Genomic DNA, 12,075 nt, shown 5'->3' on the forward strand with positions numbered 1-12,075 from the left:
GGGTGGCGGGACCAGTAACCCGAGAGCCCACAAGGGGCTGCGCTGTGCAGCAAGGGCCGCCGGGTGGGGGAGGAGTGGGACAGGGAAGACAGCGTGGCGGGTCAGTCCTGCTCAGAGGGGTTCTGCAGGGCATTGCAAGAAGCAGCATCTGCAAAACAGTCCCAAAGTCCTGTCTCCTCACTCCCAGCGCCGCCCCAGAGATCCAGAGCAGGTATGGCCTCCTGGCGGGCCCTGGCACACCTATTGTCACTCCCGTTCCCGGAACATCGCGTTGCGAGCCTGAGGTGGGTGCTGTCTGCGGCCGGAGGGAGCTAGGGTGTCTGCTGCGCGTCCTTGGCCTTTGGCGAACTTTCCCAGTCGCGGCGGGGTCTGCAAACAGGAAGTGGTGACAGCCATCTCGGCGGGGCAGGGAGGCAGGCCCTGCTGGCTGAGGTGCGGCCCAAGGAGTGCTGGGCATGGGAATCCATCCACGGTGGGGGGTCGGGGGGGGACGGGCACCGGCCCCTCCACACTCACAGATGTGACCCGGCCTGTACACGCGAACTGACGTCTCTTTCAGTCTCCCAATTATCGATTGCCACGGTTCTTGCCTCGAGATCTCCACAGTCTGTGGCTGGACCTGCCCCAAAGGCCCCTGTGCACCTCCCTCCTTCACCGGCTTGTCTGAGGGGGGGCCCCTGGCAGCATGGCTCCCCCCCAAGGTCCAGCCCTTTTGGAGCTGGGACGCCGGCCTGGGTGGTGAGCAGCACAGAGCTGGTGTGTGCACAACTTTGGGGAAGGACCCCCCCGCCCCCACATACACACACCCCTGTGAAAAAGCCCAGCAGAGAAGCCACTCATGCGGAGGGTCAAGCATGTCCCGAGGTCTGGGCGCACAGAGCGGCCCAAGGTGGGCAGAGCCCGCGTCCCGTGCCACCCCCTGTGGACCCCGCCCTGCTCCAGGAGGGAGGCATCCAAGGCGTATCTCTGTTTATGGATGCACCTGCCTGGCATAGGAAGGCCTAAGGCAGCTCCCAGGACCACTCAGTACCCAGCAAGAAAGCCCAGGCCTAAGATGGTGGCCGAGTAAGGAAGAAACGAGGGTGGGGCATAAAGGCCCCCACGAGGCCCGTCGTCTGGCTCTGGGCTTTCTCTACGAGGCAGGTGCTGGTACCGGCACCAAGGGAAACTGATGAGGAGGGGGCCACGGGGAGGGCCGGGGGGAGGGCACCGAGGGGAAGGGAAAGGGGGAGGCAGAAGCAGACCGCCAGCCCACAGGCTCCAAGGTCCTCTTTCTCAGCCCGGAGTCCTCAGAGCTCTTTTGTGCTGGTGACCCCACCAAGAGGGCTTGGGGCTGCGGCTTGGGGCTCGGCGGCAGACCCTGGAGCGGGAGCGGGAGAGTCAGCCAGCTCTCACACCAGGTGGCCTGTTGGCTGAAGGGGAGACAAAGGCACAGGGGTCAGGGCCCCGGGTGGACGGGCAGTGGGTCCCTAGTGGTGTGAGGCGGAAGGCTGGCAGGGCTCAGGCCTGAGGTGGCTCCACTGGAGGGACACCTGGTCCTGTGCTGGGATGACTATATCCCCTGCCCTGTCCCTGGTTCTTGTCTCTGCCCTGGCCTGAGGTGAGGAAAAAGCCACGGCCCCACGTCAGGCCGAAGATCCACAGCCTGTGAGTCTGGGGCCAGAAGCAAGCATCTTCCTCTGAGGCTGGGCGCCCCACCCCCCCCGCCCCCAGGAGCCAGGCCCAGCTTAGGCCCCAGATATGGCCAAGCATGCAAGCACCCTCACCATCTGGGTCAAAAATTGGTTCAGACAGAGAACACCCTACTGCTGCTTGCTCACCTGGGGAATGGGGGCCATGCTCCTGACCTGTCTCTGGCAGTGACCAGCCCACAATGTCCCCTGTGTACACCCTGACCAGGACCCAAGGATGGGAGCAGTGGGCACTGACAAGGAAGAAGGTGGGTGGGTGGAGGCCAGGGCAGGCTTGGTCAGGCTGTGCAGGACGAGGCCATGGCCCGGGCCAGGGGCACTCAGGGACCCCAGAGTGGAGAGGGATGGAGTGGCTCCCAGAGGGAGACAGAGATGGGTGGGAAAAGTCTGGGACCCGGGAGACTTGGCTGGATCTGGGTGTGCCAGCTTGGGGAGACAGGAATGGGCCCTGGCAGCACGGCTCCCACCCTGGCCCGGCCCCCGACCATCAGCCCCGCACCGAGGAGCCTCTCGTGACGGACTTAGAAGAGCTAGATGCCCACGTCTGTGCTTCCCGTGAATGCTATGAGCCCACGCTGCAAGGGAGCCCCCTGACCAGAATGGGCCAGGCGCCTGGGGCCTGAACAAGGTCTGGAGGGCCCAGTGACATGGCCTGGTGGCCCCTAAGTCTCTGGAGATGGCACAGCTCCCGATGAGCACGCTGTCTGGCTGACTCGGGCGTCCTGTTTTACACGGTCCTGGACCGCCTGCTCTGTGGCAGCTCCTGACAACTCTGTATGCAGCGGGGAGCCAGGGATGAGGGTCTCAGTCCTGCCCCTGGGGCCTGCTTCAGGCTGGGGACTGGTCCAGGGCCCAGACCTGAGGCCACAGGCACTGACACCCTGAACTGCAGGCGCCACCTGACGCCAAGCTGTTTTTCATGGGGCAACTCCCCTTGTGAGGGGCCCTGGCTGGGCACAGTGGTCACTTCCCCACTGGCTACCCAGCAAAGCTGGTGGTCCCAGCAGGGCTGTGGGGTATGGGGCGGGGGGGAAGCAGGCACCAGCGACCTGTGGGCTGATGCCCCCTCTTGCAGCCCCACCATCAGTCCCAGATGTCCTCCTCAGGCCCAGCCTGCTCCTCGCTGGCTGAGCCCTGCTGGTCCGGGTCCAGCCCTCCATAGTAACTTCTCACCCCTTCCCTGTATACTCACCTTCCTTGGGGCTTCAGGACCTTTAGAGACAGTGCCTCACGGGGCTAGGAGAAGGAGAGGGGTGGTGGGTGACCACAGGGTGACCTGCCCTGCTTTGCAGCAGAGGCGGAGGCAAGGGATCGGGGTAGCATGGCCCCTGAGCAGCACCACTCCCCCGTCCCAGCCAACGTCATTGTGAAATCTGGAGTCATAAGCAGAAGCGTGCGGGACATTGCCGGGGTGATTACAGGTTACATGGAACAATCTGAGGAATTAAAATATTTTTTTAAAGATTTTATTTATATTCATTTGAGACAGAGAGAGAGCATGAGCAAGGGCAGAGGTAGAGGGAAAGGGAGAAGCAGACACCCCGCCAAGCAAGGAGCCCGATGCAGGGCTCAATCCCAGGACCCTGAGATCATGACCGGAGCTGAAGGCAGACGCTTAACAACTGAGCCACCCAGATGCTCTAAAATCATATTTTCATTGCGCCATAAAAACATGCAAAGGTGGCAGGAAGGTAGCCCTGGAGCCAGGTGGAGAGCACCTGGCTGGTGCTGCTCTGGTCCCTCCCTGAGCTCCTTGGGAGGAGGGGGACAGGGCAGAGGTGGGCCCAGTGAGGGGGCCTTGGGCCACACAGTGAGTCTGGACCTGGGTGGTCCCTGGGACACGCAGAACAGAAACCACTGTGGCCCAACACGTCTGCCCCGCTCCCCATGCTCTTACTCAGACTTGAGACCCCAGTGCATGACCTGCCTGAGTGCTGGGCAGGGGACCCCGGGCTGTCACCCCAGGGCTCCACCAGAGCAGTGGGGGCATGTGGGACATCCTGGGTGCGGAACCACATGGCCAGGCAGGCATAGGCTGACGCAGCGTATGGCCCCAGAGGTGGCCCAGGTGATGACCGTTGCCAGCGCTGGGCCTTCTGTGGCAGGCCTTCTCTGGGAATGCCCGCTGTTTGTGCAGCAGGCCGGGAAGGCGTGAGTCCCCGCGCAGGAGTGGTCGTTACAGACTCAGCAGGCGTGCTAGAGCAAGGGCCGCCCCGAGGGAGATGGTGCACAGAGAAAACCACTGGGGGTAGGTGGTTATGGGGTCATGGACATGGGGCTGGCACTCTGGCTGTCCGGTGGGGTGGGCAGGGAGGTGGAAAGTCCTTGCCCCAGACGCTGCCTGATGCTGTGAGCTCCCTCACAGACTGCATCGTTTCTACCATCACAAAAAGCAACAGAACCACTTCAAGTTCCTTGTTTGCCCCATGGCAGGGGCCCAGGCCAGCTCCAGGGGGCCTCTCCGGCCACCCCCCATCAGCTCAGCTGTGTTAGCTGACCTCTGCAGACCATACCCTCTGCCTGCAAGGCAGGGGAACACCTCACCCCCAGCAGAGAGGGGAGCCCTCCCTGCACCTTCCAAGGCAGGGGCGCGCCGCCAACCGTGCGTTAAATGGGACACGGCTGATGTGGTGCTGTACTTGTCAAGAGGGCGCTGGCCCAGCCCTGCACTCGGCGTCTTAATTGGGCGTCTCGGAGCTCCTGCACACGCTTCACACCAGGCAAGCGAGTGTCTGAGGCTCCCGTAGGCCCATTAGGTGCAAAGACATTCCTTTGTTCGCTGACAAGCAGGGTCCCATCCAGGGCTCCCGGGCGGGCAGACTAAGTGATGTTTTCTTAAGGAAGACACGAGATTAACCACCGCTAAAGCCCCAGCACAATGCAGGGCCCTGCCCGTCACTGTCAGCGCTGGCTGTGGCAATGACTGACAGGTGCGGCCGGGTGCCGAAGGGCGCTCCCTCGGCCCATCAAGCCTCAATGTGCAGGATTAGCCTGAGCACAGCAGACATGCTGGCTGGGAGGGCCGCAATGGAAGCGTAATGAGGTACCTGACGTTCAGGGGACGGAAAGCCTCCAACACCCCTGCCAACTCCTGTCACTGGGCCACCCCACCGGCAGGTTGCTCTGGAACAAAGCCAGTGGCTTCCCACCCCTCCTGAGTGCCTGCCTTGCCATGAGGTGCAGACAGACCCAGCAGAGGGTCCTGGGAGGGGTGGCTCTGCTGTGAGGGGAGGCGGAATGGAGTGTGTGCGACAGGCTGGGCGGCCAGGCCCCACCCCGACCCAGGCCATCCTGGGGAGCGCGCTGGGGACAGCATAGGCGGAGGCACACATCAGGAAAACACCCTCTTTATTTACGCTCCAGAAACGCCAGGGGGGCTCGGATGTGGGCAGCCCACAGGGTGGGTTTCTGCGCACACCGTCATCTTCTGGCATCAGGGGCCTGGTGGGGCTGGCCCAGGCAGGAGGGTGTGCGAGGGGCAGGGGCTGAAGACCCCTGGAGCCATCCCTGCGGGGGCACGCGAGCACTCCATCCAGAGGCCACCCACGCCGACTACCTCAGGGGCTCTCCAGACGGGGGGGTGAGGCTTGCCTGGGCTCAGCCTCCGGCGTCCTACAAGAATGGGGGGGTCAGCATGGGGTAGTCCCGCCATCCCTGCATTTGCCAGGCCATGTCTCCCATGCCCTCACACAAGGATTCTCTAGGGACAGATGAGAAACGGGCCCCAGAGAGAGCCCCGCCCTCACCAGACTGATGCGTCTCAGGGAACGCATGCCGCCCTATTAACAAGTATTTTGAAAGGATAAAAATTTACAGCAGGCTCTTGACAAAACAGCTCTGTTAGCTGTGATATTCTGGTAAGGGTTTCCTTGGGATGCCCTCTGTTTGTTCATACCCTTGGGCAGCCCTGGCTGGGGGGATGCAGTAGAGCAGGTGCCCAGGGTGCCCCCAAGAGAAGCCCCAGGCCTGTGCCCAAATCCAGGGGACCCTTACCTGCCATTCAGCCCCTCAGGCCTGCTTGAGGGCATCTTGTGGGGTGCTCACTGCTCTGTCTATAGTCTACTTCAGCCCTCAGGACCCCAACCCCGGCAGGGGCTGACAGCCACAAGGGACCCCCCAGGTTGGGCTGCTGAAGCTTGGAGAATGCTCTCACAGGATCAGCTGAATAGGCCCTGACGACATGCAACTTTTGGGCAGGGGTCAGGGAGGGACTCGCTAACTTCTTCCCCCCGCAGAAGAGCGTTGGGATGAACAGACCTGAAGCCTCCGCCGGCCGCCCGCCCAGCCTAACTCTGCAAAGCTCTAACAGAACCAGACGTGTGGGCAGCCGCCGTGCACAAGGCAGCGTGTCCACCTTCTGGGCGACAGAGAAACGAGCCGGCACTGCTCTGCACGGAGCTAAGCTGGAGACGGAGGCCTGCTCCTCCTACCCAGCAGCCTACTGAGCTCAGCCAGGGGATGGTTTCCACACCCAGTGTCCCCCCTCCACCCCCGGGACAGGCCACTGTGGTGTGAGCCCAGCCTCAAGACATTTCCTGCATCTGGGGAGCACTGGCAGCCAGGCCAGTGGCTGGGGGTACCCTGTGGAGAGGGGGGGCCCTCACATGGCCTCCTTCCCAGCCCCGTTTCTTCAGCCCCTGCAGCCTGGGCACAGGGCTCCCATGAGGTGGCACGGCAGGTGTGGTCTCCCATGTACCTGGAGAGAGTTGTTCACAGTGGCACCCCCCCTTCCCCCACGGTTCCATCCTTAAACACAGAGCCTACCCCAGCTGTGTACCTGGCCCTGAGCCTCCGAAGAACCTGGCTGTGGGGGGCTGCAGGTGAGCCGCGTGCCCTTGGTCTGGCAGGGATGGCTGCTTAGCCTCAGCAGCCTGTCACAGTGGGGTCCAGGCCTGAGCGCTTGGAGATACGCAGCTTGGCCACCTCCTCGGCGCAGGTGGGGTGAATGCCCACCGTCCGCATCACTTGCACATAGGAGGCCCCACACCTGCACACAGGGGGATAGGGGGGTTCAGGCGATGAGTCAGCGCAGGGTGGCATGTCCACATCATCCTGTCCCCCATAAGATGGCCCATGGGGACGGCCTTGGAAGTCACAGTCTCCTCCCTGCTCCCCAGCCCTGGGCCCTACCCTCTCTTCTCCAGCAGCAGCCAGCACCACCACCAACACCTCTGCCGGACCTGTCCCACATGTCTGCCAGCAAATGCCAAGCAGCGCCCCCTCAGGCCCACCTCCTACCTTCCCCCGACCCCTCATCTGGCTTCCTGCTGCTCCCAGCCCACCAGGCGCAGACCCACCTTGGCCCACGGCTCCAGCTGTTCCTTCTGTGGGTCTGCTCCCTCTCCCCACCTGCCCCAGTGAGACGGAGCCCACTTTGATTACTGCAGCCTGCCCCTGCGCAGCCCCCTGCCTGGTCCTGCTCACCGTGCTCTTCTGCTCAGCACCCAGCACTTCCCACACACACGCCCCCTGCCCCTGCGGCAGAGACCACCCATGGGGCACCGGTCACCTCCTCGGAGGCACAGTGAGTGAGGACTCCCCACAGGGCGCTGCCACCATCCGCAGACAAGGCTGCAACAAGCAGCCCTTCTTCTGTCTACGCACACATGTTAGAATATCTGGTGCGTGAGTTCCCGACACGAACAAGTGTGTGCGTTTCAAATTGTGGGCAGAAGGCCCCCAGAGGGAGGGTCCGGTTCACACCCTCCTCCTGAGTGTGTCGGAACATGGGTCTCCTCACTCCACTGATTTGCTCAAACCTTCAGTGTCTCCACTACACAGATGCTGGAAATGATCACCACCACACTGGACAGTATCAAACCTTTTAACCTTCACTGACCAAGAAGGTTTCTTGGTGTTTCAATTACATGAAAAATTCCAAATGAGGCACAGCGTCTTTCTACGATTTACTTAAATTTTCTTTGCCTGTGAATTGCTCATTTGTGTTCTCTAAGTCTCTACTGGCTCTGTCCCGTCTTTAGTATCATTACCTGCTGGGAAGCCTGGGGTGCCACGGCCCCCGTCGGTCTTCCCGGTACGGGCCCTGCCCCTCGAGCTCCCGCCCTGTTCTCTGACTTCCTACCTCCACCAACCTCTGCAGCTGGATCTCGGCCTCGGCCCCAAGCCCCAAGCACATGGTGGGGTGGCCCGTGCAGCCCTTCTCTGCTCCCTCGGCCCTACTTCACCTTCCACCCTCCTGCCTCTGACAGCCCCACACCCCACTGCCCCAGACAACCCACCCCCACCCAGAACCTCCATCCACAAAGGCTCCAGGCAAGCCTGGGGACCCGAGATCCACCAAAGCACCGCCTATGCCCAAGACCCAGCTCCGGAAAGCACACGGCAATCCTGGGGCAGCTTTCGCAGACCCTGCTCATGACTGCCTGGGTGCTGGGCCACGTGAAGGAGGGCCCCAGCCCTGCTCATTCTAAGAAGAGAAGACCCAAACTGTGACCCACCCCTGGCGGCCAGGGACATGGGCCTCTCCCCTCGCTCCCCAGGTGGCCCAGCCACAGACTGACACGGTATGACTGGCTTAAGAGTGTTTGGCTGGAGAAGAAAGCTGCCTCTCACGTGATGGGAGCTGCTGGGTCTGAGGAGATGCTCTGCTGAACACACGTAGGATGCTCTGTAAATGCCACACCACAGCAGCAGACTTTCCACCATGGCGCCACCAACTGTCAGAGCCACATGAGCCCGAGCAGCGTGCCACATCGACATTCCTCCGCACTTACTTGATCCCCAGAGCAAATCCTTGAGTCACTTCGCCTGCGTTGGGGCCGAGAAAGTGCAGGCCCAGTACCAGCTGTGGGGGCTTCCGCAGACACACCATCTGAAAGCCACATCGTCAATGGCCAGCCTGGCTGGAGACGGGGCCCTGGGGCTGCACAGGCGGCCCTGCCCCGGGAGGCCCGTGTGGTTGCAGGGAGCTTCCCCACCCCTGGGCGCCAGCTCATTCCCTGCCTCTCGCCTCCCAGCATGGCCCGGCCCTGGGCCCTCGAGAACACTTACCTTTATGTAACACTGGGATGCATCCCGTTCAGCCACTGTGAACTCCAGCGGTTTATAATACGCATGATAAACCTAAGTGACAAGATACTGATTCCTGTAGTTAGTAGCCTCAAGGGCTGCATGGATGGGGCGGGGACCCACAGCTGCCCACATGGCCTACAGGTTGTGGTCTGCGGTAAGGACATGGCTGAGCTCTCCCTCCCACACAAAGCCAGCCTGGGGCTGGAGCCACACCGTCTGCAGGACAGAACCCCCCTCCCCACCCCACCCCCCTGCAAGGCCCCGATGGACCACAGCAACAGAGTGGGCACCAGATTGGCTAAGCACAGCCAGACGTAGGTCTTGTCACAGAGCCCGAGACTCAGCCCCCCAGAGTGCACACCAGGTGGATGCTGGGGTGTGGATGGGGTGACTGCGGGCAGCGGAAGGGGGCGCCTGGCCCACCCAGTGGCTATCTGGCCTCCCCAGAGTACCCTGGTGCTGGATGGGCCCTCATTTGAGCAAGGAGGGGGAGGCAGGCATGGGGAGGCCCCCGGCCCACACCGGAGCTGTCGGCCAAAGGCTTTCAGCACCCGAGAAGGGCTCGACAGCGTGTTCGGGGCTGTGGCCGAGTAAAAAATGAGCGGGGCCCTCACATGTGCTGCACAGCCATTATTAATTAATGGAACTTCAGCGAATATTGTTCTAACTAAGACAGAATTGAAAAGAAAACAAACAAAGGGTATGTGGCCATTCAACATCGTGAAACATAAAACAACATTATAGAATGCCATGAACATATGTCCCCACGTACTTGTGATGAATCAAACAAAAATAGCAAATAAAGTGCTGGAGGGAAGGCTGGCCTGTCAGGCCTGGCCTGTTGATGGAGGGGACCGGGGCGCTGGGGCAGGGGGCAGGCCCTGGAGCCCAGTGACTCATTCTCAAAGGGTACGAGGCCCGCAGTGGTGGCCACACGGGGTCTGGTTTCTCCCGGTCTGTGTGCAAGCTGCTGCAGTAGCAAGATGAAGCCATGCTGGAGGCTTCCAGCTCCCCTATCCTGCCGGGCCACCAGGGGTACCCTCGGGGGCCACCCCAGGGCCAAGGCAGGCCCGCTTAGCAGACTCAAGAAGCAGGCTTCTTCTGGGGTGAGTACCTGAGTCCGGGCTGTTGGGGGCCTGTGAGAGCTGGACGACTTGCGGATTGGGAACAGAGGCAGGGGTGGCAGGGAGGTGGGGGTACCTGAGGGCAGGGCCGGGCTGTGGCAGGGCTGGGGGCGGGTGTGGGGAGCGGAAGCTGATGGCAGAAGGTTGGAGGGCAGGAGAAGCCTTTCCAGGTGGAGGGAGACGCATGGGCCTGTGAGGGGCCACACCGCAAAGGTGCCCTGGTTTCTGGGCCTGTCCTCCAGCACTCCCGTCCCACGTGCCCTTTCATGCCATATCTCAGCCATCCCTCTGGGCCCCCTGCCCCACCCTGCCAAACTGCAGGCCCTGGGAAGCAGGGACACCAACATTCCCGCTCGCCTGCCAGGCCTCTGTCGGGGAGGGGCTGTCGTCAGGGCGTGAGAGCCACACAGGCATCACGTCCTGGCACCCCTCTGTCCTCGGGGCCCTGACTTACCTCCACATGCTCTTCTCCGTGGCGAGCCACGGCCTCCTCCTCTGACAGCCCCACACAGCCATACTCTAGCGGGGTGAAGACTGTGGTGGGGACCTGGAAAACAGGTCCCAGGTGACGTACCCCCCTGGGTACCCAACGCTGAAGATCCCTACTCTGGGGCCCAGAGAGCAAGAAGCTCAGGCCAGGTCCCTGGACGTGCTGGCTGGCAGCCTGCGAGAGGGGGTGGGGGGCGCCCTCACTTGCTCCGGGGCCACACCCACAAAGCTAACCCTCACACACGGGGGCACGTGCATGCACACCCCCGCGCCCTCCCCCCCACCCCGGAAGAGCTGCAGCTGTCTCCAGGATGCAGCATGCTGGAGGGCAGAGGGTACTCACATTGTCATAGTCCATCACGTCTGAGGACTGACCGCACAGCCGCTGGGCCAGGAGCTTTCCTGCCATTATAGCCGTGGGTGTCAGCTCGGGCCGCCCCTGATGCACGGAAGGAGCCCGGGCTTACTTTGGCACATTTGGGGGAGTCTGTGCAGGATCCCTGCCACCGCCCATGCCTTCCTAGGGAGGCTTCTCCCTTTCCGAAACCCCCAAAGGCTGTCTGTCTCTGGACGCCAGGGCCCTGGACAGGTTTGCTTGTTCTGCTTCTTCCCCCTGCCCTGCTCCAGGGAGACAGCTGTGGTTACGGCCCCCTTCCCTGGAAGAGCAGGTGAGCTGCCAGTGAGCCCAGCCACACCACCCACCCTCACTTGTGGCTTCCCTCTGAACCCCTTCTTCATGTTGGTGACCTTGGAGAGCTGCCCTCATGACAGAGCTCCAAGGACATCCCGCTCCTATTCAATCGTCCGCATTAACCAGGATGCATCTAAAGCGGGCCCTGGAAGCATTTCATGTGCTCCTGACACACAGCTTGGCTTGCACGTCACAGTCCATTACAAATCGCAATCCAAATGCCGTGCTGCTGGAGGCCCCTCCGTCCCAGGGTGTGTCCTGCTCCTGGAGCAGGGGGTGGCACGGCCCCCGGTGTTCCTACACGCGTCGGCCTGGGACCGGCTGCCAATCACCTCTGCAGCAGCAGGAAATGCAGATGTTGTTTGACATTCCAGAAATGAATAGAGATCCGCAGAGATAAACTCGTGAAAGCAGCCCATGCATTCCACCGGGCCTGACTAACTGTGGAAACGTCCATGCGCACAGCACACAATATGGCACTAGACAATGGCCGCCCCGCCCGCCTGCTGGACTCTTCCGCACCTCACGCCGGACCACTGGGTGTTAACTCTTTGGACTGCCCAGAATGACCTTTCCAACCGAGCGGATTTAATAATTCAATAGACATTGCCTTTGTGTGTACTATTTCTGGCAACACAGTCTGAAATACTATGGTTTCCGCTATGTCGGCATGAGCCCTGCTGCCGATGGCTCTCCGCCTCACTCAGCTCCTGGGGCCCGCAGAAAGTCCGCTATAATATGAGCGGCACTCCCTCCTGGGACCAAGAGTGCTATCTTGGGCCGCAGTGCCCACGATGAACACCGAAGGTGCCAAGGCAGAGTGCCACATCCCCACTGCCAGAGATCACACGAGTAGCAATGCTGCCCGGTCTAGCGGGCACATGAAGCCACTCACTTCCGTCCACACCAGCAGGTCAACTAGATGGTCAGAGGGGACTCAGTGGGAGGAGGGGCCAGAGCTCTGACCACATGCCCCAGCAAGCTGTCCCTGCGGTCTTGCCTCCAGTTGGTGGTCTGCTCCCCACACACCATTTCATGAGCCTGGGCT

The 12,075-nt window shown here is 61.8% G+C and overlaps 1 protein-coding gene across 5 annotated transcripts in view; it reads right to left on the bottom strand.

Annotated features, from left to right (window-relative positions):
• Positions 1–5,022: 5,022 nt before the first annotated feature.
• Positions 5,023–12,075, bottom strand: part of TXNRD2 (thioredoxin reductase 2) — a 48,278-nt gene continuing 41,225 nt past the window's right edge. For all 5 annotated transcript variants that reach the window (XM_073889707.1, XM_073889706.1, XM_073889708.1 and 2 more), the window contains 6 exons: positions 10,680–10,775; positions 10,302–10,394; positions 8,703–8,774; positions 8,426–8,523; positions 6,469–6,678; positions 5,023–5,303 (listed from right to left, as the gene is read on the bottom strand). In XM_073889707.1, the coding sequence (XP_073745808.1) occupies positions 6,555–6,678; positions 8,426–8,523; positions 8,703–8,774; positions 10,302–10,394; positions 10,680–10,775 (483 nt within the window). In that variant the 3' untranslated portion in view covers positions 5,023–5,303; positions 6,469–6,554. The remainder of the gene's footprint in view (positions 5,304–6,468; positions 6,679–8,425; positions 8,524–8,702; positions 8,775–10,301; positions 10,395–10,679; positions 10,776–12,075) is intronic.

The sequence above is a fragment of the Callorhinus ursinus genome, unplaced genomic scaffold, assembly GCF_003265705.2.
Source record: "Callorhinus ursinus isolate GAN/ISIS: 27379988/994484 unplaced genomic scaffold, GSC_fseal_2.0 scaffold115, whole genome shotgun sequence".
NCBI classification, from domain to species: Eukaryota; Metazoa; Chordata; class Mammalia; order Carnivora; family Otariidae; genus Callorhinus; species Callorhinus ursinus.